This window comes from Squalius cephalus, assembly GCF_949319135.1.
Source record: "Squalius cephalus genome assembly, chromosome: 3".
Classification (NCBI taxonomy): Eukaryota; Metazoa; Chordata; class Actinopteri; order Cypriniformes; family Leuciscidae; genus Squalius; species Squalius cephalus.
Window position 1 is genome coordinate 24589786 of NC_137124.1, and position 26500 is coordinate 24616285.

The window sequence follows — 26500 nt, forward strand, 5'->3', positions numbered from 1 at the left end:
AGCCAACAAAAAAAGCAGACAAAAAAAGCAAAGACTGAGAAGGAAGAGAAGAAGTGTAGAGGGGACAAACAACCGATCACATCACTGTCAGGACGCCCTCCTCCCTCCTCCCGTCTCCTCTCATCCTCTAATCCTTTATCACGTCATCACACTCGTTCAGATGAATCTGGATATCCAGCAGAAGAAATGCCAGTTACACTTGTGCTAAAGTCAGTTAGTGTTCTTTTGTGGGAGAGAGCCGTAATCCCCTATTAAGCCTGAGAGCCTGTGTTTGACCCAACTATAAACACCGCTCACACTCCCCCTCCAATAAATATCCAAGTAAAGAGGCTTAAGAAAGAATAAAGAAATGAATTACTTTGTGTCTTATGAACACATTTAATGTTGTTTTTTTAGTCCTCATATGCTGCTTGATTTGATTTGCCGCTGTTGTTATTTTTGCGCTTAATCTCCATGGATTTCAAGTCTTGAGGATAAATGTATTTTTGACTGTGACTATTTGGCTAAAGTACTTTGTGGCTACTTTGTTGTGGTGTAATCACAATATTACTTTTTTATTCCACTTGTTATTCTTATTTAAACTACAGTTGTTTTTCTCAAAGACAAAGTAGCTTAAACTGTGAAAAATATTTTGGTCTTTTTGGTCTCTAAACAGAATATGGAGTTATATGGAGACTTGCATCTGTACAGCTGTCCTAACCTGCACTTCTGATCTGTGGCCTGGGAAATACAACTGAGAGTAAGATTAGGTTTTAGGCGGGCATGTTTTTAAGATGTGTTGAGAGACAGTGAGAAAAAGGGATAAAAAGCAGATTTCCTCCAGAGAGATGCTGTGGAAATGTAGGAAGGCGTAGTGAGAAACAGGCAGGGAAGAAAAGAAGAGATCAGCTTGCTAGAAAGAAAGAAAGGAAGAAAGCATATAGGAGGGGTTTAGCTCCCCAGAAGACACCAGACTTTGACTCCTGCTTGACAGGCTGCTGGGTCTCGGACCATACGGGCCTGTCTCTTCCACTATCAGCCCAGCTGCACTCCCCCTCTGTCCCCACACCTGACACTTTGACACGGGCACAGCAGTGACAAATAGCTGGAGCTTTCACCTTCTGTCACCCTGTCTGGACTGTGCTAAATCAGCCCAGTGATACTGTAGCCTGGCCCCACTGACAGGTCCTCTGTCACAACACGGCACTGATCGGGGTCTCTATGGGTGGCTTAGTCCTGCAGAGGAGGGGGCTCTTTCTTCTCTTCATAATGCACTGAGAGTCAGTTAAGCAGCTTGTCAGCTGGTGTGGTGTGTGACATAGAACGGAGGCAAGAAAGAGAGAGAGAGAGAGAGAGAGAGAGAGAGAGAGAGAGAGAGAGAGAGTTTGCGTGATGTGGGTGCATTGAGTGGGCAAGAGTGTGTTTATGGGTTTACTTGGCTACATTTTGGGGACACAATTGTAAAATTATCCCTGGAAGTTAGCTTAATCTGACAAAACCTCCTAAACATTATTTCAGAGTAGAGTTTGGGTTTATCTAAAACTATGATTCACTTAATGTACTATAAACATAAAATAATAGATGTTTATATGGTATATTTGTTTAGTTAGTTGGTAGATAACTCAACATGTTTGTGGAATGGGTGTGAACTGGTTGTAAAAAATGTCTAAACTGTGAAACAATTATTTCAATTTTTTATTATAAATGAGTTTTGACATGTTATCTATGCATATAATTATTTTTGTTTTTTTTATTCAAGTGCTCTCATAATCTTTAAGCAAAATTTCTTCTCTGATGATGTGTTTTTCGGCACGAGGCTGGGACAGTAACCTCTCCCCTCTAGCAACCTGTCACTCACGTGAGATCCCATCCAGTCAATTCCCTATGGACAAAATTAAGTCCCGTCCTACATTTTGTCTTGTTCGAGAAGCCGTTTCACTGGGATATACATCAAAATGAGGAAGAAAAGACTATTACAATTTCTGTGTCATGCCAACATTAAGCATGGAGAATTACTATTGTCATTTTGAGATTATTGGCCTCGACTTTAATCCACTAGGGCGAATAACAGTTTTTATCTCCACACTTTGTCAGTTCCATATTCTGTCATGCAGCAGCTTTAATTTAATTTATTTAAAAAATAAGTTTTCATGTCAGCAAATTTGTGTACATCTCATTGTTAAACTGTATTGCCTTTAAATCAGTCATTAGCCAAATAACTATTGCCTATAATTTCAAAACAGGACACACAGGAATCCATATCTACCTTATTTTTCAACGGGGAGGTACAGTACAGCTATTTCCTGTCACCTGTGCACCTGTGAGACTTCTGATTAATAAGCCACTATAGGCAAATAACTAAGTGCAGTAAACTGTTAAACTATTTGGTCTACAAAGCAGTGTGTTAATGATTATTGTAATAAATTAAAATAATACGATAAAACATTTGCTTTTTAGTACGTCTAAGCAGTGTGTTTATGATTATTTGAATAAATTAATAGATAACAAATTTGCATTTTAGTTTTATGTATGTCATACCACATAAAATCACAATGACGATGACAAAAAGGCATTTTTGGGTCTTTTGTATTTGTCATACTTTCAAAGCACTCCTACTGGAACTGCTCTAATTCTTTTTGTGTGTTTAAATGCCTTTTTGGGGTTTTCATCAGAAAGAATAAGTATAAAATTTTAATAAGATTGACTTTATTATGCCAATAGCTTAAATAATGAACAATTGTGCTCACATTTAAACTTTATTTAAACTTGGCTTGAGAATACCTGTAAAAAAAGAGTCTGTAACGTGTGGTGAATCGTGCTACAGACATTATGATCAACCTGAAGACAGATAGAGAAACCAACAAATAATAGATTATTTAATATCTTCTGAATGTAGGGCCCACCATTGCCCGCAGCACACTTGTTAAATTCATGTCCCTGTTTCTCTTTCTTTCTTTCCTTTTTTCTTTCATATTTTCGCTGTCAGTCTGTCTCCCTCCCTCGATTCTTCTTCCTCCCCCCTCAGGCTTTAGGGGCCAGATGCATCTAACAGCACATTTAGCTAAACTACAGTAGGCTACGCTGAGTTTTTTTTTCCACCCCTTCCTTTCCTTTGCTCCTCTTCTCTTTTCTCTTTTCTCTTTTCCTCTTCTAAATCCCATCCCCCTCTCCCTTTCCTCCTTCCCTATCTCCCACAGCTGAAATGGAATTGGATCAAAGAAGGGAGGAGAGAGAGAGAGAGAGAGAGAGAGAGAGAGAAAACGCTCTCATTGGGTTTTATTGAAATATTTATAGTTCAAGGTTGGCTGGCTAAATTGAATATCTATGCTGATCTCACTCGCCTGTTTAACTTGTGCTTAGGCAAATATGTTTCCTAGGTGATAACCTTTTATGTACAGGTCTGACTTCATTGAAATGCATGAAGATAAAAACGTGTCACACTTCAGAAAGGCTCGGGTCTGCCACGCTGCTGCCTCGATTATTCAAATGATAATTGACCCCCACCTGTAGCTGGCTTATTTTCTCTCCTCCATCACTTCATTGACTTTTAAGATATGGAATAAAAACCATTTTTGTCATTTACATTACAAACCGCCACAGAATGTCAAGCACCTCTGGCAGGAGATGAGAAATATATGGGCAATTATTATTTCTAGTCGTGTTAATAATGTAACCAGTGCTGATACCGATGGTATACCTTAAGCATTCAGTGTTGTGCGCCTTCAGTTTCTGCCACATAGCAAATACGTTGATGCTTATCATCATTTATATGTATAATTATTCAGCTGGAATGCTGTACAGCGGCTGGCTGTCAGCAGTGATGAATTGACATCTAGTGTCAAGCCACTGAACTGTGTGATTTAAAAGAGCCGTGTTATAATATATCACCCACTTTCTCAGGCTGAAAGGAAAGCTGTCAATTATTTGAATGTATTTGTCAAGAGCGTGTGCGAACAACCACACCTTCGTGCTCACCAGTCTGACTTTTGCTTTGTAATTTGTGCCAAGCATAAAGCCCTCATTCTTACTAGGCCAAAAAAAGTGTTTACTTTATCACGCAGCATCCTCAAAGGACACTCGTTTTCAGATGAATTACATTTCGGATAATTTTAAATAACTCATTAAAGAGTAATACCTCCCCATTATTAAATGTGATTGACCGTGCGCTTTGATAACCTTCTCCCTCTGCTGTACAAACAAATGGCCGCAGTTTAGCTCCTAATGAGCAGGGATGCTAAATGTCCTCTTGCTTCATTAGCGCATGCATTAACCAGAGCACTGATTTAAAAAGAGCTCTAATGAAAGGCGTCGAACGTTTCCCACTTCACTGCCGCTGCCTGTTTGCTCAGAGCCAACCAAAGCTCCAGAATTAGAAATGTTTAATTATGAAAATGGTTACTGTGGAGAATTTCAAACACACTGCCTCCCCAGATCATTAGTTATGGAGTGAGGTGAAAAGAATAATAAAAAAAGAAAAAGAAATAAAGGAGAGAGAGAGAGAGAGAGAGCGAGAGAGAGGGTAAAAATTGAGAAGAAATGCTCTCAGCAATGAAGGGTTCATATTTCAAGCTTATAGCTGCTAAAAGGGTGTACTCAGAAAATCAATTTTATGAAAGTCCGCTCAGCACTAAAGGGAGCTCTATGCAACCGAGCAATCTTAAACTAACGTCCAAAACGATGGCATAGGCTCTGATTCATGCTGGATATCATGAATGCATTCCCCTTGGCTTAGACATTATCCTCCAACTTGAGGTCAAAGGTTTCATCTTGGTTTAAATCAAGCCATGGTTTGTGTTTGAGTGTGTGTGTATTTAAATAATTGTATTATTTCTATAATATAAATATTACATTTGTATGTTTTTATTTTATAAATATATATATATATATATATATATATATATATATATATATATATATATATATATATATATATATATATATCTGTCTGTCTGTCTATTTTGAGACAATTCGCTCTGCCTCTATATATTAACTAACTTTAAACATTTCTAAAAGACAAACAAAGAGAGCGTGAATTAGATCAGCACACGTATTTTGCTAATATTGGTCTTGATTAAATAAAAGGACAGAATACCATACATAAATGACACTCCGCGTATACTGCAACCTCATTGGTTTCTGCCGTCAAAATGAAGACTAAACTGCCATCTACGCTGACTCATTCGGACACACACACACCACAGCTTTCTGTGGCTAAATGACATACGTCTGCTTTTTTATCTGTCTGTTTGATGGACCCCCTCTTGGAGAGAGTCCTCTAGGGCGGATAAATGTGGCAGGCACATGTGGAGACCTTAGCTGAAACACTGATGCTCAGAAACATTGATGTTCAGAAACATTGACACGTTGCATGTGTTACAGTAGGTCCTGCTATGCCGCTGGACATAATTGAGCATGTGTGTGTCTGCAATTTTAAGGTTTTTTCTTTTCTTTTTCTTTTTGGGGTTAAATAACATTGTCTGAGATGTCTAGTCCGTGCAGTGTTTTGCGGTATGTCGTAGGGGGCTACTTTGGTCGTAAACATGGTTATTGGGTGATTTGGTGTTTGTAAAGTTCTGTAATTATATGTGTTTGTGTGTGTTTGTTTATGCAGGCATATGCTAGTATTTGTTATGTCATCAAGAATGAACTTTTGGACTTGTATATTTAGGCTGGGTGGGTGCATTTAGGTAAGAGCTTGGGAAATGACTGTATATATGTGTGTGTTTAAGCTGGGAGGTCGCTGAGATTGTACAGCTGGGTAATTCTGCCCACACTCCTCACCAGGGATTCCCATTAGTTAGATTGATTGGTTCCTTTCCGTGCCCTTTGATTCATGCATTACACACGGCCCTAATCAGTACACTGCCTTATGGTGCCGTGCATCTGTGCATCTCTACATCTCTAAATTAACACACACACACACACACACACACACACACACATACACACACACACACACACACACACACACACACACACACACACGACACACACTTACTTTACTTAGCCATCTAAATGAGGATGTAACGTAAACTTGTTTTAATGGCTAATTACAATTTTTTATAGAATAATATATATATATATATATATTTAGACAGACATTAAATATGACGCATTAATCCTGCTCATTTGGTTTCTGTTAGCGTCATTTTTATGTGATTGATATTCTTTATCTTGAAATCTCATATCAACAGAAAATGTAAAGCTCATATATTAAGGCCTGGTGAAATAGAGTTCTTGTGCCCTCCATATGGTTTAAACAGGCATAAGTCAGTACTTTAGCACGGAGTGTGTAAATTCATTTAAATGTATTTTATTATGTTTCCACTGGGGGGTAAGACTTTACTGCTCCAGCTAAATTTGTCCTTCATGGCTCTAGACACTTATATGTTTCCCATCTTGTTTTATCACATATAAGGACTGATGATGATGATAGCAGCAATGGTGTGAAACTCTATAAAAAAAAATGAAATACTTTAAAGTGATGAATAGTTTTGAATGAGATGCCACATGTTCCTCTGCAGACTAGGGCTCTTGTGGAATATGTGATTTTAGAAGGCATTCTGGTTGGCAAATACACAAACCTACCATGAATTCAGTATGTATAATGCATATCATAATCAATTATGTATATCAAGAAAAAGGCTGCCTTAAAATAATAATTTAACATACTTGAACAACCAGAACTAACATTTTTGTGCAATTTAATAGCATTTCCCTGAGCATGAGTAGAAAAGTTTACATGTTGGAAAAAGCTGGAAATGTCTGTATATCTATCAGCCTGCTAATCCAAATATGTCATGTTTACTCAAAGGAAAAGTAATATATGTATAATTTGGCTTCTCTCCTAGAATACTATAGGAATTCGTTGATTTTAACAGGCCCCTTCTGACATTAATATTTAGTATGAAAATATTTTGTTTCAGAGGGAAGAGTTTCTCCATGACTCATATTTTTTTTAGTTGGATGGAGTTTTTATAAGTGTCATGTTTTAAGAAAACCAACATGGTTACACATATTGGACAAATAAACTTCAGTTTCATTTCTTGCCAGGGAAACAAAATTATCTTTCGTCATATAAATTTACGAAGACAAATATACATGAATATGTACAGTAGTATCACACAAAAACACGCATTGCGGATGAACCGTTGGTAACAATAAGTGAAAAAGGCATGCTAAACACATTAGACCAGCGATGGCTTTGTGCAGGGGTGAATTTCAGTGCAATATTTTGGGGTGGTCAGGACTCTCTCTCTCTCTCTCTCTCTCTCTCTCTCTCTCTCTCTCTCTCTCTCTCTCTCTCTCTCTCTCTCTCTCTGTGTGTGTGTGGAGAATGAATGAGACTAGCAGGTTTGTGTGGGACTGCAGGTTTACCTGTGCGTTTTCTCTCTTTCACTCTTATGGGCTGCTGCCAGAGCTGTCAGGGTAAGTGAAACTCCATGTTGTGCCTGGAGAGATCGGTCTCTAGAGGTCAGTGCAGTTCCACTAGTGACAGCTGCACTCACAGACCTGCTGTAGAGCCAATATGGCCGCCTAGACACTAGATGATCTTGGGGAGGGATGGGGGGGGGGGGGGGAGGGGGCAAATAATTAAAGCAAACATCAAATATGTTTCTATGACAAGCAGTTACATTCACACACAGATAGACACATACACAAACACACAGAGGAGTACAGCCCTCTAGGGTCCTTGACCTTGTCTCTAGAAATGTTGCTGTGTGTGATGGTGTAGAGCTCATGAATGAATGTAAATGAAGGACTGCTGTGTGGTTGATTCAAAGCTCTGGACGGCTCTGTCTGTTAATATTATATTATATTTATATTAAATATAGTATATATATTATAAATATTTGAATAATTTTATATATATAAGTTAAATATTTTATATTGTTTTGTTGTTGTATAATTAGTATTAATAATAATATTAATAATCACTCATACAAATATAGCCAATTAGTTCTACAACAACAACTACTACTGCTACTACTGATAATAATACATATTACATTTATATATATATATATATATATATATATATATATATATATATATATATATATATATATATATATATATATATACCTGTATATATATATATATATATAATTAATTGAATGACAATAATTATTTGGCTAAATTATTAGTAGTATGTATCTATCTATTTATTATTATTATTATTATTAAATAATAACTCATAATATAGCCCATTAATACAACAACAACAACAACTAGCTACTACTGATAATAATAACAATAATAATAATAATACATAATACAACATAATATATTTAATGACAGTAACTATTTGTCTGTATTCATATTTTATTAATAGTTCAAGTGCAAGTTCATTTTATTTATTCACACATTTAAAAACATCCACAAGACTGACCAATGTGCTATACAAAAATATCACATAAAATCTAAATAAACACTTAAAAGACAAAGTACTGACAGAAAACCCAATTAGAAAGAATTTTTTAAAAAGTATCTATTATTATTATTATCATTATTATTATTATTAACTGCATGTAAGAAATGGACATCCTACTTGGCAATTTTGAATTATAGTGTGTCTTAGTCTAAGTCTTACAGAAGAGCACTGCATGGATATTTCCACCACTTGTATTTGAATGAAGGTTAAAGAGTTTGGCCACTCATTCCAAAGGACTGCACTCTTCTGTTTCTCTCTGACTTTTTAGCAGCACGTTTCTTTCTGCTGTTGAGGTACAAGAGGAGAATAGGGCGAACGCACCTCCACCCCTTTAGAGCTCTGGTTTAGCGTAATGTTATTATGTCCAGTTAGTTTTAAAAAGCCCTGTTTCATAAACATTTACAGTGTGGGGCACAAAGGGAGCTGCTGTTCCGCTTGCTCTGTTTGTATTGTGGTTTTGGTCACATTGGGGTTCAACTGACGTGTCTACAGAAAACGGGTGGCAGAAACGTGGCCTGCTCTGCCAAGTTTTAAAATTAGTAACAAATTTAATATGTTCTACGCTAGCATCCCCTGCCACAGAGATTGCGAAAATGCGTTCCTAGTTTGTCGCGGGGACTCGATGAATGACCACAAAGAGGCAGAATCGGAGAGAAATGCATAACAGATGCGAGACGCATCAGAAGAGAGGAGACCGGCTAGATCTCAGGACCACCAAATACGTGCTGCTCCTAGTGATCTAAACACTTCCCACTCCACCATTCTCAGACTCTTAGTGCGACCTAAATGACAGAACCATGCTCGCGTTAATGGCATAATAGTGATTTATCGCTCTCATTTTGAGGATTGCTATCCCCATAACTCCTAATACAGAGGGAAATATGTATTTTGGGTAATGCACCCCTGCCATAAGGCCTCATGGGCAGTTAAAGCATGGGAAGGAACATATTACTGTCATAAATCTACATCTCTAACCTGCTGCATGAGAAGACATGGAGATATTAGAATTAAGGATGACTGAGAATAAGAAAAATGAAATGCAGGAAATAGAGTTGACACATTAACATCAGGCCGCTAACTTTTATTTTAGAGCATTTAAATTGTGTTTTATTAATGGTGTTCTGATGCTATTTTCTCATTTTCACGCTGCCATCCTTGCTTGCTATCCAACAGCTTTTTTTAAAATGGGCTTTCCACTCAGCCTTGTGTCTGTCAGTATTAGAAATATAATTTAGTTTTAAATATATTTTCATTGTTATTGTCCAACTGGATGCCTAAAATATGTTAAATGACATGGGTATTTGCTTGTCATTACTGATCTTACACACATTTTCACAATATTCTCCCCCAGTGTTATCATCATAATCACAATTTTTGGCTCCCCAGTATTAGGAATGACTACCTGTAGAAGGCAGAATATTGTTTAGAGAGGTTGCTGTGATTGCAGTTATATCTTGAACCAGTAGAGGGAGTGAGCCACTGATTTATTTCCAACCTTTTCTCAGAGCAAACAACCTTTGCTGATAACCCCTCATTATGTATGATGCTAAAGAAATGTGTCACTTATTATTTTTGGCCAGCCACATCAAGCGCTCGGGGCTTCTACGAGGAATCATTTATAATGTAAAAGATAAGTGTGTTCCAATAACCAATTCCTCTCAAACAGCTCATGAGAGCTGATTATATGTGACTTCACATCAGGTCGTAAATATTTGTCAGCCCACCTTTGAAACAGGCAAGCTGTGGCGCTGTCAGCCCGCCCACATGAAAGGGCGAATGGAAACGTTTAGGGTTGGGAGCCGAATCAGTCATAGCTAGAATGAGATGGCCAATAAAATGCATAATTATGATGCTCTGTCATTGGCCACAGCCCAGAGGGCTTTTTAACTGGGCGAAAAATCCCACACGCGCATAATGGGCCTTTTATATGATAGTCTAGTCTAAAAGTGAGCTGTGACAATGTGTGGTCTGCATTCAGTGCCCAAGGCTGCTGGAATATGCTGTTTACCTAGCTAGAACAGTATGTAGGCTTGTTGCTGCAACGGCCCCTGTTGATTACACTGCGTTCTGGAATACATGGTTCTAAAGCAGTGCCATTACTGCCATGCTACCATGGTAACCCTTCACTCTCACCTGCCACCTTTGGAAGCCTTCCTTGCTGTGAGTTGCAAATAATTGTCACGAATTCATGATAAAGTTTCCAGAGGCTTTATGCAAATGAGGATGTCAAGAACTGTTTTATAACTTCACGAACTGTTACTTCTGCAGCAAGACAGACTGAATATCATTACTGCAAAGTTTAGGATTTCTTTAATAGAACAGATTTGCCGTCGTTCTCAGCCTCTCCTAATGATAAAAGGTAATGGATGGGCAGAGATTCCTCTCTGTCAGAATATATTTGTGTTTGACAACTTTGCACAGTGGAGTGGAGAATGGAACAGAAGAGATTCCCACAGAGCTGCAGACCCCTAGCAAGGAGAGTGAAAGGTGGCATGTGTAACACAGACCTGCTAAACTAGCCCTGGTCTATTCTCTGTTAAGGACATTGTCGTTTCTCATTTCAACACACTGTAACTAATTACAATAGTGGGATTTTGAGGTTTCACATTTCTAGAATAAAGTTTGGTTTTAGTTATTTTGGGAAGTTATGTGCATGCTGCATATAACATATTCCAGGGAAAAGTTCAAAATCTACAGTCTGTGAATATCATCCATAAATTCTTTACTGTCTCACCCAGCTTTTTGGCAGCTAAATTAGTGCTAGGGGTTTAAGAGAGGGAGTGGCTTCCTTTCTCTCTAATCACATTATGTACAGGCATACATACACATAAGATACAATTTCGTAGAGTACATTTCTTAGCAATTACAGTTCACGTGCCTTAAACTAAATACATATTTTTCAGTAGACAGAGACAGTAAAAATATTTTTAAATATTTCAATTTCTATTTCAAATAAATATTGTTCTTTTGAACCTTCTTTTAAATCATAGTATCATAATTTCAACAAAAATATTAGGCAACACAACCGTTTTCAACATTGATAAAAATAATAAATGTTTCTTGAGCAGCAAATCAGCATATTAGAATGATTTGTGTAGAATCATGTGACACTGAAAACTGGATTAATGATGCTGAAAATTCAGCTTTGCCATCACAGTAATAAATTACATTTTAAAATATATGAGTTCTTTTAGATTATGATATTTCACTGTATTTTGATCAAATGAATGCAGCCATGGTGATACAGTGTTGGGAAAGTTACTGTTAAAAGTACAACATTGTGTTAACCCCCCAAAAAATCTAATTGCGTAACTTAATGGAGAGTAATTTACGTTGTTACTTTTGCATTACTTTTTGTCAGCTGGACTAGGCTTGCTTGCTTGTTTGTTTTTAGTAACAAAAAAAGTTATATTTTTGGCAAATGTAAAAGCCCTTTCCCATCAAAAGTGAAATGAATAAGCCTCAGGGTGAAGGAAATGCTAATTCACATCTGTACAGTAAAGGGTACAGCAATAAAAACAACAACAAAAAATAAAACACAAATGTGATATTTAATGTCATTTTTGCTTATTGGTATGGTTGAATTGGATCATCGCAGGTCAGCAGCAAAGACGTTGGCTAATAAAGTGAGATTAAATACGTAAAGTATATTTGTATCATTTAACATAATTATTGCAGGTTTGCATAATATTCTGAGTTTGCATTTCACTGTTTTTATTCATTTTGAGGCAAAATGAATCTGTTTTTGTGCAAGTGAGATGAGTAAATGCCTGCTCACATTTAGTCTAGACCTAATAACCGTCATGTTTACACACAACGCCTCTGCACCTCACTCACGATTTCTCTCAGCATGCGGACAGGAGAGATGTCTGTCAGCAAATGGGAAACCAACAACTTGCGTTACTTATTTGAAAAAAGTAACAGACGTTTTATTGTAAATTTACTTGAAAAAGTAATCTGATTGAGTAACTTCCGGTACTTGTAGTGAGTAATGCCCATAATAGAGGACATTTTACATTCAAACAGAACAACTAGAGATCTGAGGTGGTATTGAGTGAGCAGTGAGCCTAATGACAATTACAAACCTTAAAAGCATAAAGGTGATTAGAAACCCAGGCAGATAACAGAGAAAGGAGAGAAAACTGAAGAGGAATAGCTAAGCAGGCATGATGACAGAACTTTGTATGAAGTTCATTAGCATCTTAGATCTTCTACCTTAGCTTAGAAGAAAAGAAGGACATGCGGCCGGGCCTACAGTCGCTTTCCTAATGGACAAAAATCAGGTCTCAGACAAGGTTTAGGCCTATGTGACCATCTGAACCTTGGTGAATGTGCAGGATGAAAGTCTCTTTGTGTCAGCATCTCAGTGAGGGTGAAAGTACTATGCTGAAGCTAAAGAAGAACAGAACATTCAGTCTCCATTATTTGAATAGTGTGTCTTGTCTCAAGCCAAGTCAATTTAATTAAGGTATAAGCAGAAGTAATAGACTACAAGAGAAAGATTAGTCTAGTTAGTTGAGACCTGTGTTATGTCCTGTACATTAGACTGGACTCCATCGTTGCAGGACAATGGCCCTCAGCCAGGAGAGGCAGGTCATTCGGGTCACTCAGAGTGCAAGGGGATGAAAATGCACTGTCCTCACACAAGGCACACAAAGCTAGCTTTTCATCAAGCTCTTCGGCCACCGAGAGGAGCCCGTAATTATCTTTGACAAAACTCATTAGCAAGGACCCTTGTAGCAACATCGGCAACCAGGAATTCCATGAGGAGAGACATGCACAGAAACAAAGCCTTGCACACATTTCACTGCGCCCTTTGACAAAATTTAATGAAGTGTGTTCATTGTCCCCCTCATCAACATTTGAACCCTGAGCCATCATTACTGAGATCCTCTCTCATATGCCCTCTGTGGCACTGTGTGGGACACATCAAATGGCATCTTCACTTTACCTCTTTTGTCTGGATTCGGGCAAATTGTTGTAGGAGTTGTTGTTGTTGTTGTTATCCTGGGCTTTATTAGTATGAATTGAGCATTGCTATTCTGTCAGAACCAGTTAGCTGGTTTTACATCACAATCATATGCTCTGTGAGCAAATAGTCTGAGGTGACCCTCCAGAACCTAATTTTCAATAGTTAACCCTCTGCTGACCTTTGACATTTAAATTGCGGTGTTGTCAATTATAGTCAGGTTCCTCTGTGATTCTTGAGTATAGGACAAGAACTAAAACAATAAATAAATAAATAAAAAGTTTATGTACCAAGGAGTTTGGATTTATCTGTTCAATATGGTCAGTTATGTTTGGGTATCTCCTGCTTTTGTTTTCTCACAAAAAAGTGTTTTCTTTACCACATTGTGTGAGCTGACATGTCAGAAATTATTTAAACTTTTTTCAATTAAAATGACTTTCAGGAAGACTTTGATTTTGCATGATTTTTAAAATTGTTTTCCTATATCTGACTGCTTCTGAAACTTAATAAAAGAGCTGTGTACATTTATTTTAAATTAACTTATGTCTTATGTCATGAAATAGTATCACTGTCTTCTTAAAGTTTTTCCTCAGTTTAACATTTAATCTATATGAAGTATTATGTTATGGTCTGAGGAGGTGGTTTTAGTAATAATGTGTCATTTTGACGAAGTGAGGAGAATGTTGTTGTATTAAAGATTAGCAAGTAGATCATGTTGTGGCAGGTAAATCAGTGATACAATCATTTGACATAAATCTTGCTCCAACCAAAAATATTCATCTGTGGGTTACAGCAGAGAAGCTGTGCCCCTTGGTCATGAAATATATCAATTTTGGGCAAAATACTCTGATTGAAATCTTTGCCAAATCCCACATTGGCTGTGGACATCACCAGCTAAAAGCAGTAAAAATTGACTACGTTCCTTGAATTAACATTATAAAGATTAATACTGGCTCATCAGTCCACTTTATCAAAATCTAAACCATTTATGCCACATTTCCATAATCCATAAAACTGATTGCATCTTGCAAGCGTCATTCACAGGTCATAAGATGTAGCTACACTGACAAACTACAGTGTCATTTACAGTTTTGAGGCGTTTGTATTCTATGAAGCCTTATTATTAAAGGTCTTATTTTATTGATATTATAGATTTTACATAACGATTTGGTCATCTCAATGTTTTATTAAAACCAAACACCATGGTATGGTTTTGTATTCTTTAATCTCAGATGGAAGCATTAACTCCTTACTGCGACAAAACTATATAGGCCTACTCACATTATAATAAATTAACCTGTCATTTATGTTACGTTGCAGTGTTAACAGTTGTATTGATTAGAATGCAAGTGTTGTCGTTTTGTCGCGTCGCTCACCGCAGTGTAGCATACGGGACGCGAGGGCGACGGGACTGGAAAAGAGCTGAAGAGCAGAAGAAAGACTGTCAGCGGGAGGTTTGACTGCACACTTGCGGATCATAGCGGTGTCGTGTCTGGTCATGACAGGGGACGCGTCTCATCCACAAACACAAGCGCACTTCTTGGTAGGGCATTCCATTGACTTGTATTTGTGTTGAACTACAAATAGTTTTTCTATTCCTTAACCATTATTCCTTAAACCTCTCTGCAAGACATTTAGTAGCCTATGCTTATTAAGCAGCTTTCCTCGTTGTGATAGTTGGCTAGTCTCCGCATTTAGGGTAGGCCTAAGCAAAACCTTACCCACACACATTTCATCTTCACGGTTCAAGTGACCAGATTTAGTGCCTCGTTAAAAATGACCCTTAATGGCCGATTTTTTTGTTTATCCGTCATGCGGTGATGTTTATTTCTTGCATCTTTATTATTGGAGATTAGCGGAAATCTGTTTTGGATTAGGCAGCTATCGCAACAGCCCGTAATTAAACTAGCACACTATTGACATGACGATATGACACTGCTTTGTGTTTATTCATATCTATCACAGAATAGATAGATATCAATTCTGTGAATTCTATTATAAACAACTTTAATATTTTGTGTATTTTGCGTTTTCAGTATGGACCTTTATTGTAATGTCATTTACATTCAATGCACTCTGCATAATGCATGTGTCCCCATGCACCCATCCATTAGACTAATGCACAGTCTGAACAACAGCCACGTACCCACAGAATCAGGGATGCAGTCCTTTGAAGGGAATAACACATTGTAGGACATACAGGACACATTTCCACTGTCACAATTTTAACGCAAAAGCACACCTTAAGACTTATTCTGCCCTCGTTGGTCTAGATTTAATATGGTGTAAACCTGTTGTAAGACAGGTTCTTAATTGATCTATTAGTTGCAGTATGAGCCTGATGCTTTGTGGCAGGAATCCATGCTATTATTGCCGGCTCCCTCAGGTATAGCGCTACCGCACTAATCCCATTGCACATGCATCATTACCTCCAATAATGTTTGGCAGCTCTTCTTTACAGCTCCCATTTTAATTACCTTTGCTTTAAATATTTAACACACGGCAAACGTCTTTACGCGGCCGGCGCACAAGCTGTGTGGCACTTGTCAATTCAAAATCAGCTTTTATACATGGGAAGACGCGGTGCAGATCCTAATTCACATTATTGCGAATACACACTTTTTTTTTTCATTGATTCTTTGTTTCTTACATTGTGAATTTGTGTGTCAGGTCAGATGTTTGATCATGGATATGCAGGACAGCAAGCTGACCTTTGCTATAAGCGTTACACAACGGTGTTTTGAACCTTCCAAGTTACGCTCCATCATGCCAATGTCACTCCTTGTTTTCCCCCCTTTTTTAATCAAAACAGTATTCAGAATAAGATTTTGAGAGATTATATTTAGTTAGATCTGTAGAAATAGATCTCGCCTGTTGGACAGATTGCTTGTTGGAGATCCTGAGGGATAATCCAAATGATAGTCCGATGACCTTTAATAAAACAAAACTATTGGACTAAGAGGGAAAGCATGGCAACTGCATGGCCTCTGATATACATTTTTTTTACTACGTTTTTTCAGCAACAAATTTGTAGTCTACAGCTTTCAGAATCGTAAAAAAAAAGCATTCGCACAAGGAATGAAATGCAAACATTTATGTAATTTATGCCGCATTATGGCGTATTTGACATCAATTATTATAATAATAATACGTCATTATTAAAAACGTCATTATTTATAGCTAGCTATATGGTATAATGGGCATATTTTTCTATCTTTTCTAATGAAACTCTTATTAACTAAATGTTTATTTATAGCAATATATGACCGCCTTTGTCACCTTAAATTATGAATTATGCGCCCCAAACAAGTGACATCGACAGTCTGCGCGACCCCTTTTTCAGTTCGCCCACAAATTGACCACAGCGCCTTTGAATAGATCTAATACTCTTATTATAACATGCTTTAATCTTTAAATCCGTCCTGAAATAATGTCTCTTTCGACAGCTTAATTTACTGGACCCTGACCAGTAGGTCATCGCTCCAGTCTAGTTTTTATTTTTCTCGTTTGCATGATCATGTTTTTCTGACAAAAAAAACAAAACAAAAAGTTTTCTAAAAAAACAACAACAATACACGTTATGAATCTTGACCGACGAGTTATTAGCGTGATGGATTGAAATTTAAATCGAATTAAGCAAAATAAATTCACACTGTTTAACATTTGTCTACACTAGGAAATAGTCTAATAGGCTATATAAATAAACGAAAAATACTTTTCTCTGTGCTTTTGAACCAGTCCAGCAATTGCTTTGTTATTTTAATTGGGTGCTTAAAGATCCCCAGGGATTGTTAGTTCGAGCAATTGACTGATCAACATCAAAACACTTGATGCGCGTTTCATGGTATGGATGCTCCCGCGTGACCTCGTTGTTAACACAAGAATTGGATGATGATGAACCTGCTCGCGCGCAGTGGAGACAAAGCTGCATTCATAACCAATTCCTGCCTCACTCTGAGCCTGAACAGTAACAAAGTGTTTGATGCCAATTCCGATTAAATAATGACAATGAGAAACTGATGTACCCTTTCTTCACACCCTTGCTGAGTCCATTCACGTCTGCGTCTGAATTTATGACCTTGCGACAATGTCCCGGCTTCACGCATAGAGTCAAGAGGATGAACTGATCAGTGCAGAGCAATCTGCTTCATTTATAAACAGAAATCATTAAACAAAAATGAGAAAATTTGTTCTTATAAAATATTTTATAAATTACATGACATTTACACACAGTTTATTGATATAAACTGCCTCAGGAGCACAGTATCACACCTCATTTATTTTTGATTTGTAAATAAAAGTAAAAAGACTGACTGTAAAGTTTACACCAGCTTCCAAAAAAAAAAAAGTAAATCACATAACATTAAGTACATGACCACAGAGAAATAAATGTAACACACAACAAAACCTTGAGAGGACTCGTGGTAACCGATAAATAAAGCTGATGAATAATCAAACAATAAATAGGTAAATAGAATTACTAAACTACGATTGCCAATGCAAACATAAGAAATCACAGTTCATTCTCATACATACACAAAACATTGCATAAAGTTATTGACACCATCAAATCATATTGTGCAAAATTATGGCTGCCTCCAGTTTTCACAGTTCCAGAAAGATACTCATTGCGCTATTATTTCAAGTGTCTGCTGCCATGGGCTTATAGTTCTTCATTGACTCCATTCCATAGTGCATAATGTAGATCATAAAAATGTCCCAGTGTTTATTGGTATTTCTTCAGTCCTAATTCAGAGGAAGAAGGGAAATATATAAACGTGAGCCAATATTGTGAAAGTTTGGCTATAGGTGAAAATGACAGGTAATATTGGATAACTGTGTGATTAAATCCTTGTGATGCAGAATTCTATTTATATCGCATTACCTCAAATCACAAACACATACAGATACTAAATGGAAAGATACATCATTGTTTTTTTAGTTGTGCAGTATAGCAGAAATAGCCAAAGCAATCCAATAATGTTCATCAGTTAGCCGATGGCTACGCAGCACAAATGTTTACTGATATCAGAGATGCTTTACTAGTGAGTATGTGTAATGACATTACAGTCTGTGGCTGTGGGGTGACATATTATGTAATCCTAGATGATTGGATTTCTTTTTTATTTTTAGAAGAAGAAAAAAACTGTTACCAAACAATAGTTTGCAGATAAGTTTATGCATGCAGTCAATGTGTTAATCAGTTTCGTTCCTGTCATTATGTGAGAAATAGCAGTTATATAAAAACACCCGCATAATGGGTTCAAAAAAGTACATGTGTTAATGTGTGTGCGTTTTCACTCACCTGCCTCACCTCTTCATCACAGGTCTGAATGCAGTGGCCTTAGTGTTCTGGATTGTTGGACACGTGTCATTGTGCTCACTGGATTCTATCTCTGTCTTTCCTGCACTGGGGAAACCTGTAGTAGACACACAAGATCACACCATGGCTAGCTGTTAATAAACAGACGTAACATGTACACAGATGTTTTATTTTGCATATCTATATGTAATTTAGTTAAAAAAAAAAAGTAAGGTATTTTAAATAGGTCAAATATTACACAGTATGTTGATGTTAAGCATTTAGAGTTACGAACAGCTAATAACCTATTCAAACTTTGTGATTTGCTATTTAGTTCATTTTAATAGTTCTGTAGTAAACACAGAGAAGCTGTACCTTCCATTGAGGAGTACTGGCAGGATTCTGTCAGTCCAGGATAGGATGAAGAGTGAAGTTGAAGGGTCTTGTAGCTCCCGCTACTGTATGCCTTGTGTATCCCCTGCAGTCCTTCTTGGTAAAGGCTTTCAGTATTGCTGAGGTTTGTAGGGTCCTGAAGGCCCTTCAGCTCCCCACACTGCACCCCTTCGACTGTGGGCAGCCTGAGTCCCTGCATCTGACAGTCCACGGGCCCAGTCCGTACATCCCCACCGTTCTGCGTGCCTAACACAACCCCTGCGACGGCTGTACGTGCCAGCGACCAGATCCGAGGCTTTTCCGATGACTCAAAGTGAGAGAGTGTCACAGTGTTTATGGAGGTGGACTGAGGCGAGGGCTGTTGCTGCTGTTGTTTGGATCCCAAAGGATCCAGGTAATCGGGGTTCAGAGGCCCCAAACTCTTTAGACCACAGGGAAAAGATGGGAAGTTCGAGTGGAGAGGGAGGTCAGGGTTACGGTCTCTCTTTGGAGGGGAGGAAGTCGGGAGGTCATCCTGACCTGATTTCTCACAGTCACTGTCCAGCTTGTCACAGTCCTCGTCCTCTATGTCATCCAGGTCACTGAACTGCAGGTCCTGCTCATCCTTACTGTCTTTGGAATCTATGCAAGAGGATTTACAAACAACAAACACAGTTTAATACTTTTTATTTTTATTTATTGAATGTTTATTTAATTAGTTTATTAACTGACGAGAGTTATGAGGTACCTTTGGTAATGTTGTCTGGGTCATTCTTATTAAGCTCTTCCTTCCTGTCATCGCCTGCTTTGTTTTTAGGGGACCAGGTCATTTTGTTCTCTTTTTTTAGTCTTCTCCTAGCATTGGCAAACCAGGTAGACACTTGCGTGAGAGTCATTTTGGTGATAATGGCCAGCATGATCTTCTCACCCTTTGTAGGGTATGGGTTCCTCCGGTGTTCATAAAGCCATGTTTTAAGAGTGCTCGTTGTCTCACGCGTGGCATTCTTTCTCCGTGTTGACCCATTAAAATCAACTGTCCCATACCTGGATCAAGTTCAAAAGCAGCATCTTTAGAATTTTTGTCTTGTATTTTCAGCATGTTTAAATATATCACATTAGAGGTGGGACAGACATAAATCGCACCTGTCGTACTGGTACTGGCCAAGTGAGTGGTCATATGGATAGTAGGCGGCAGGTTGGGTTATAGTGCCATGAAGACTGCCTGACCCCTCTTTGATTTCATATTGTGGGTTCTAGAGACAAAAACAAACAAACAAACAAAAACTTTAATATGTGATATAGCTTTCATATATTGCTGGTACTGTACTTGGCGAAAGACATTTATTATTTAGAATGAAAGCAGCAATTTTATCTTCTTATCATCCCTAAAATATAACTTGCATGATAAGCTATAGACTATACACACTTTTCTGTTATTTATTTATTTATTTATTTATTATTATTTATAAACCAAGTAGGCCATATTATTACATCAAGCAGACGACATGCTGTGTCGCTTAATTCATCCGTTTATTTCTTATGATTATTCAGAGTTATTTCACCAGACAGCTAGACAAGCCAAAATAATCAATAACAAGCCGTGACTTGAATGAGTCAATCGATTGAACGGAGGACGCGCGCTAGATCTGATGAGATGATGCTACACGTACCAGGCTGGAGTAGATGGCAGAGGGGTCGGCGCTGTACGGAAAGTAGTTGGCGTAGTTCTGCCCGGCTGCCGCCGCCGCTGCTGCGTAAGGAGAGCCGTACATCCCGAGCGCGGCGTTGAGCTCTGTCCGCGTGCTCGCCAGCAGCCGGTTCTCATAGGAGGGACAGCAGAAGGAGGCTGCGGTCTGAGACGCGCTCGATCCTTCCGTCACCGATCTGGAAATCGAATCGCAGCAAGTCGTACTGGGGTTTGCCGACACGAAGAACTGCATGAAGAAAATTGTGGATAGACATGTCATTTTATATTTGCGTCACAAAACATGCGCGCAGTTTCCTTAGTTAAACAAAAGTAAGGTAAGATTACGCGAAGAAGCTTTGTGTAGAACTGAACTCTTCCTTTTGAAACTGTTTTAAAATTGATTCTCGTATGCGTTTTATTTCTAAAGATTTGATTTAAGACTTTATTGTGATTTTTTTTTAAAAATATCAATAAACATATAGATACTTTAAAAAAGCGAACCTTATTTTTTGTGAGCTGATTTACTTGTTTAGTGTAAAAACAACAACAGTAACAACAACAGTGTTTTGTCAAAGCTGAAAGTAAAACTTTCTAAGTTGTGCGTCAGGGAAAGAAAGTTAACCACCAGCAAGCGCGGATTCTTTTGACAATATAGGCTTATTTTTACACTAAAATAAAACTATAAGTGGTTGTAAGTCATGATGTCGAAATTATCTATCCGTTATCTGTAAATGTAGGCTATAATTAGTTTAGTCACACAGACTGTAAAGGCTACCGGCAAAGGGAGGAGTCTCGCTTTCACTCCGAACAATTACACAGTAAAGGTAATTTACACGTTTACAACAACACGTGAGGTCATTTATAATTCAAATAACCCATTACTATAAATATTGACAAACCCCACGATATCGGCTAACTTTAGTTTAGGACTTACTTAGTGACAGAACAATCTGCTGGTGCCTAATGTCAGTTACCGAGGACAGAGATCATGACAGAATGTGGAAAAAAACACCCAATGCATGCGCGCTCATTAAGAACCTTCATGAGAAAAATATCTAATTGTCATGCTTACCTGAGAAGTTGCATTGTAAGGATATCCAAACTGAGAGAAAGACATAGCTGCTTCTTTTGTTACCATAAGCAATATTCTTCTCCTGCTGATCGATTGAAACCAAATCTACTTCAAATCCACCGTCTTACACACATTTCCACACTCGGCCTTTCGCTCAATAATAGATGACTGCACTTAACTGGGAAGCTCTGAGGATGTTTACGCCAGCCCTAGTTTTATATGTATAAGATAATCCCTTAAGGAAATGAAAAATTAGAGTTAAGCTTCATCAAGTACAAAAATATTGTTGTTAAACAGCTGTAGAAAGCTTAAAGGATAACGTAAGACTTGCAAGATATGAACTTGTGGTTGTGCTATTATTTGTGCCTCTATAGTTCTTTAGAATTCATCCATGCACGGGTATCAGTGTGACGTCATTCTAATCCCGGGACGGCGAGGATAGAATGATGTCTTTGCCAATCACGTCATGCTTCGCGCTTTTCTTGAGGTGTGTTTTGCACACCCCTGTCCCCTCTGTTTTTTTCCCCCCTTTTCTTTTTAAACAGTAGTGTATTTTAAGACTTAGAGCGCAAAAAGTATCACTGGGCTTGCTGAAAGCAATAGAATGAATATTGGCTAAATATATAGCCTAGGCCTAAACATTTTTTTTTTTTTTTTTTTTTTTTGATAATGATAATATATTTTTTGTAAATAAATTGTAACACTCAATCAACTTCAAGGTTATTTTGGATATTTTTATATGGAAATTATGTTGTAATGCCAAATAACTCTTTATTACCTGTTAGATATCCGTGCTCTCTTTAATTCCGTCCATGTAAATATTTTAGTTATGCAAAATATTTTCAGGTTTATAAAGATTATATATCACAATATATCAGATTTAATAACTATAATTTGTTTTTATCTATTTAAAATATCTAATAATATAGGCTATATATCTTTTATCCAAAAGAGATTAGCCTACTCTCTTATTATTATTATTATTATTACATTTCAGACACTACCCTGATGATGAGCAAATGAACTGAAGAGGGATCCTTGCTCGCATCTGTCTGACCGATCAGAGGTCCGACCTGATGTTAATTGCGATGATGTTTCCATCTCTCTCTATTAGAGAGAGGGCCAGTCCCGGCAGACGTGAAGAGAACCTCTGGCAGGTCAACAGAAAACTGATTGATGCGTATCTCGGGACCTACGCGACCATTACGAGAAATGCGTAATTGCATCAATTAACAAATGGATATGGCCTTGTTTAACCAGCGAGTTACACCGTGAAAATATGCCTTTGAGGTGAAATTAGACGATCAGAATGGAACCGAGAGAGAGAGAGAGAGAGAGAGAGAGAGAGAGAGAGAGAGAGAAATTAGCTGAATCTCTCAAGTCTAATTATACGGCAGTAGTGGGAGGCGACGGGAACAGCATTCTAATTGAAGGATGCGTACTTGAAAGGTATGGTAGAAATAACGCTCCCTCACGCGGAATAAGTCTGGATAAAGCTTAATACATGCCGTTTTATTAAATGTTTTAGACAATATAATTAGAAGACCCCTCCCCCTCACACACACACACAGGCACGTTAGTTTTTCATGGTGGGAACATGATTTAGGCCTAGGTTGTTTTTATTCTGATATTGTTTTTTTGCATTTTAAATGACCATTAAGATATTATTTAGCCTTTTTATTAACCAGTTTTACTGGTGAAGAAATGTTGATTTCATCGCTGTGGTTACATGTGAAGTGTAGTAAAGCCAAAACACCCCGTCCTTATCCTACGACTTAAAATAGCCAATATCATCACCCTGTGAAATATTCATTTAATTTACTCTGGGATATCTGAAATAAAGGAACTGAGTAGGCCTATTGTACATCGCCATTCCTCACGCGCATGCAGCAGGCTACAGCGGTCACTTCCGAGCTCGTGACAATCAGCAACAATCTCCTCTTCTCTCATTTTTAAAAATAATTTTCAGGATAATATGAGATGAATAGTTCAATGACCCTGCTTAAAAAGGACTAGGACCGTGTCCTCGGTGATCTTTTTGCGATTACAAGCTCAATCTTCGAGAGGCGCCAGAGAGCTGCGAGTAGGCTAAGTGAACGGCCGTGATGGAGCTGGTAGGCTGTAACGACGGGAGCCTACAGGCCCATCAAGTGCCACGTTCAGTTCAACTCACCGCAGTCTCAACATATTCTGAGTCGAGCATTTGGTAAACAGAGAAGTATAAAAAAGAAACAATTTAGCAGATATGATTTATTCTCATGAAGAAGATGAACTGTCAATTAAACGGACTGTTTAAAAATAAAACTTCTGTCATCATCTATTCTCTCTGTATGTCATTTCCAGACCGACTTTCTTTCTTCTGCGGAACACAAAAGAAGATATTTTGAAGAATGTTAGTATAGCCAAACAGTTTTGTTGACCATTGGCTGCCATTGTATGGACAAAAACTTTTCTCAAAATATATGTTTTTATGTTCCACAAAAGATAGGCTATATCAATATAAAATCATTCAAATATAATGGACTTTTGACTCGAAACCCTAGATATAGCCCATGTGCTAACTAGCCAGGGTCTCTCCAATATAAGCTTTTACATTACCTTGCTAGTAATCAAATAGGAAAATAAATAAGTCTGATTATTGAGGATTTTCAAAAAGCAGTAGTCACACTCTAATTTAAATGCATTATCCCCACGTATCCCCATGTGTTATAGATCAGAGATTCTCTCCTGTTACGAGCACAATAAGAGGAAGAGGAAGGTCAGAATACCCTATGTAATAGTTTACTGTAGTTTCTCTAAAGCCTTTTGCAAGGGCACGCATGATAGCCCAAGTGCATATTGGCAGCCTCATCCATAATGCATGTGGAGCAGCGCCTGATGATCAGTACTGGGGGTGGAGGAGGGTTGTAAGTTAAATCAACCTTAATTGAAGAGGTAGAGCGCACTGACCAGTCCTACACACCTATCACTTTTCATCCCTATTGGTCTCACTGCTTTCAGGATCTTATAAGCTCGTTTCTGAGATGAAACCATCACATCCATTCCTTAAAACATTCTTTCAAAGGGTATAGATGTATGGAAATAAGGATAGTTTTTACGTTTCCCAAACTTTGAATTATAGCAATTTTTGTGACAAGGGAATTTAAAATGTGAATGGTCTCTTCGTTTAGCTATAGTGTGTGTGTGTGTGTGTGTGTGTGTGTGTGTGTGTGTGTGTGTCTGGGCCTCTGTTAGCCTTGCATAGGGATTATGGAGGCGCAAAGCCTCACAGCAGAAAGGTTAAACCAACAGCCAGCTTCACCTTCTCATTTAATACATTTTTCAGGCTGCTTTAATGAATTTCACAAAGCTTTTCTGCTTTTTCATAAGACAGATCAGAGCTTTTTTATGAAATAATAATAAGGTACTGCTCAGAGAGGGGCAGAGTGAAGGGGAGGGGACACTAAGGATCGAAGCAGAGTGATATCTCATTAAACAAGTCTGATATTCCTGATATATTCAGATGAATCCCAGACATACAAGATCCTGAATTATTGCTCACTGTCTCTGCTTGCTTCATTGCTGGCCAGGTATTAACACTGCTAAATTATCCAAAAATTGAAAAGAAAGTAATAAATATTCTAATGAGAAGCCCTCAAATTATAATGGATGTGGCCATAACAGTGCCCAGCAAAATCCAAAACAAACTTCATCTTAGCAGATGGATAAATTGACCAGAGTAAGGGAGACTTTATTCTTCAATTATCTTCATGAGGTAATAAAGTTATCAATCCAGCTATGTTAATAAAAGCTTTGCATTTCATGCAATAAAGTTGGAATTGCATCGACGTCTGTTACCCAATGTCAAGCTTGAAATCATATAATTGCTCCATTTTCTGTAAATGGTCGATTACTCATTCTATTATTGCAATAATTATTGTTTTAAAACATGGTACATATGCCTAAACCAGTTATTATTATGGAGTGTATTACATTATTATTATTATTTAGGAATTTTGAACTTGTGGTGGCAAACAAAAGACACTACACACTACTTTTGGAGATTTGTGTCCCTGGATGAATGTATGGGTGCATTATAGCTTATAATGTACATTTAAGTTTGTTCTTTACCGTTTTCTTGAGTTTGTGTGAACAGGGCTGGTAGCACCTCTGAATGCCCCAATGTAATTTTATCAGTGTTTCTGTGCTGTCAGGGATTTGTAACTTGTTACACAGAGATTTAACTGGCAGATATTGGATGACTCATTCAGTGTCTCTGTGTATTTCTAAAAATGCTCTCTAGTGAGTTTGTTGAATCTTTTGCATATGTATGTGCACATGTATGCATGTTGTCTTCATATTATATATGCTATAGTTTAAATATATGTTGTGTAAGGCACCACTGTGTAAAGCAGAACACAGAAAAGGTATTGAAGAATATGCTCATTTGGTGCTCAAGAAACATTTCTTATTAACCATGTTGAAAACAGTTGTGCTGCTTTTTTTTTTTTTTTTTTTCATTTATTTGAAATATAAATATTTTCTAACACTATAATTGTCTTTACTGCCAGTAAAGTCTTTACTGACTTTTGATTAATTAACTGCATCCTTGCTGAATAAAATGATTAATTTGTAAAAACAAATCTTACTGACCTCAAACTGGAATGACATGACGGTGTATAAATGATAACATTATTTATTTATTT

At 37.6% G+C, this 26500-nt stretch overlaps 1 protein-coding gene across 2 annotated transcripts; it reads right to left on the reverse strand.

Annotated features, from left to right (window-relative positions):
* Nucleotides 1-17571: 17571 nt before the first annotated feature.
* On the reverse strand, nt 17572-22235 carry irx6a (iroquois homeobox 6a). 2 transcript variants are annotated; one of them, XM_079867328.1, is made up of 7 exons: nt 21816-22235; nt 20727-20990; nt 20200-20309; nt 19805-20100; nt 19060-19698; nt 18688-18802; nt 17572-18128 (listed from the first exon to the last, which is right to left on the reverse strand). In XM_079867328.1, exons 1-6 carry the CDS (start codon nt 21879-21881, stop codon nt 18693-18695), a joined length of 1485 nt encoding a protein of 494 aa, XP_079723454.1. In that variant the 5' UTR covers nt 21882-22235; the 3' UTR covers nt 17572-18128; nt 18688-18692. The 2 variants fall into 2 exon arrangements, with proteins under 2 accessions (XP_079723454.1, XP_079723455.1); XM_079867329.1 differs by lacking the exon at nt 21816-22235 and adding an exon at nt 21245-21485.
* Between the last annotated feature and the right edge of the window lie 4265 nt (nt 22236-26500).

What these genes read in the sequence shown, in the direction of transcription:
- irx6a (XM_079867328.1), bottom strand. Translation starts at nt 21,881, where the DNA reads ATGGTAACAAAAGAAGCAGCTATGTCTTTCTCTCAGTTTGGATATCCT. An exon ending in CTTACAATGCAACTTCTCAG is followed by an intron (nt 20,991 to 21,815) that starts GTAAGCATGACA and finishes TTCTTCATGCAG; the next exon opens with TTCTTCGTGTCGGCAAACCC. An exon ending in GGCCAGTACCAGTACGACAG is followed by an intron (nt 20,101 to 20,199) that starts GTGCGATTTATG and finishes AACTTGATCCAG; the next exon opens with GTATGGGACAGTTGATTTTA.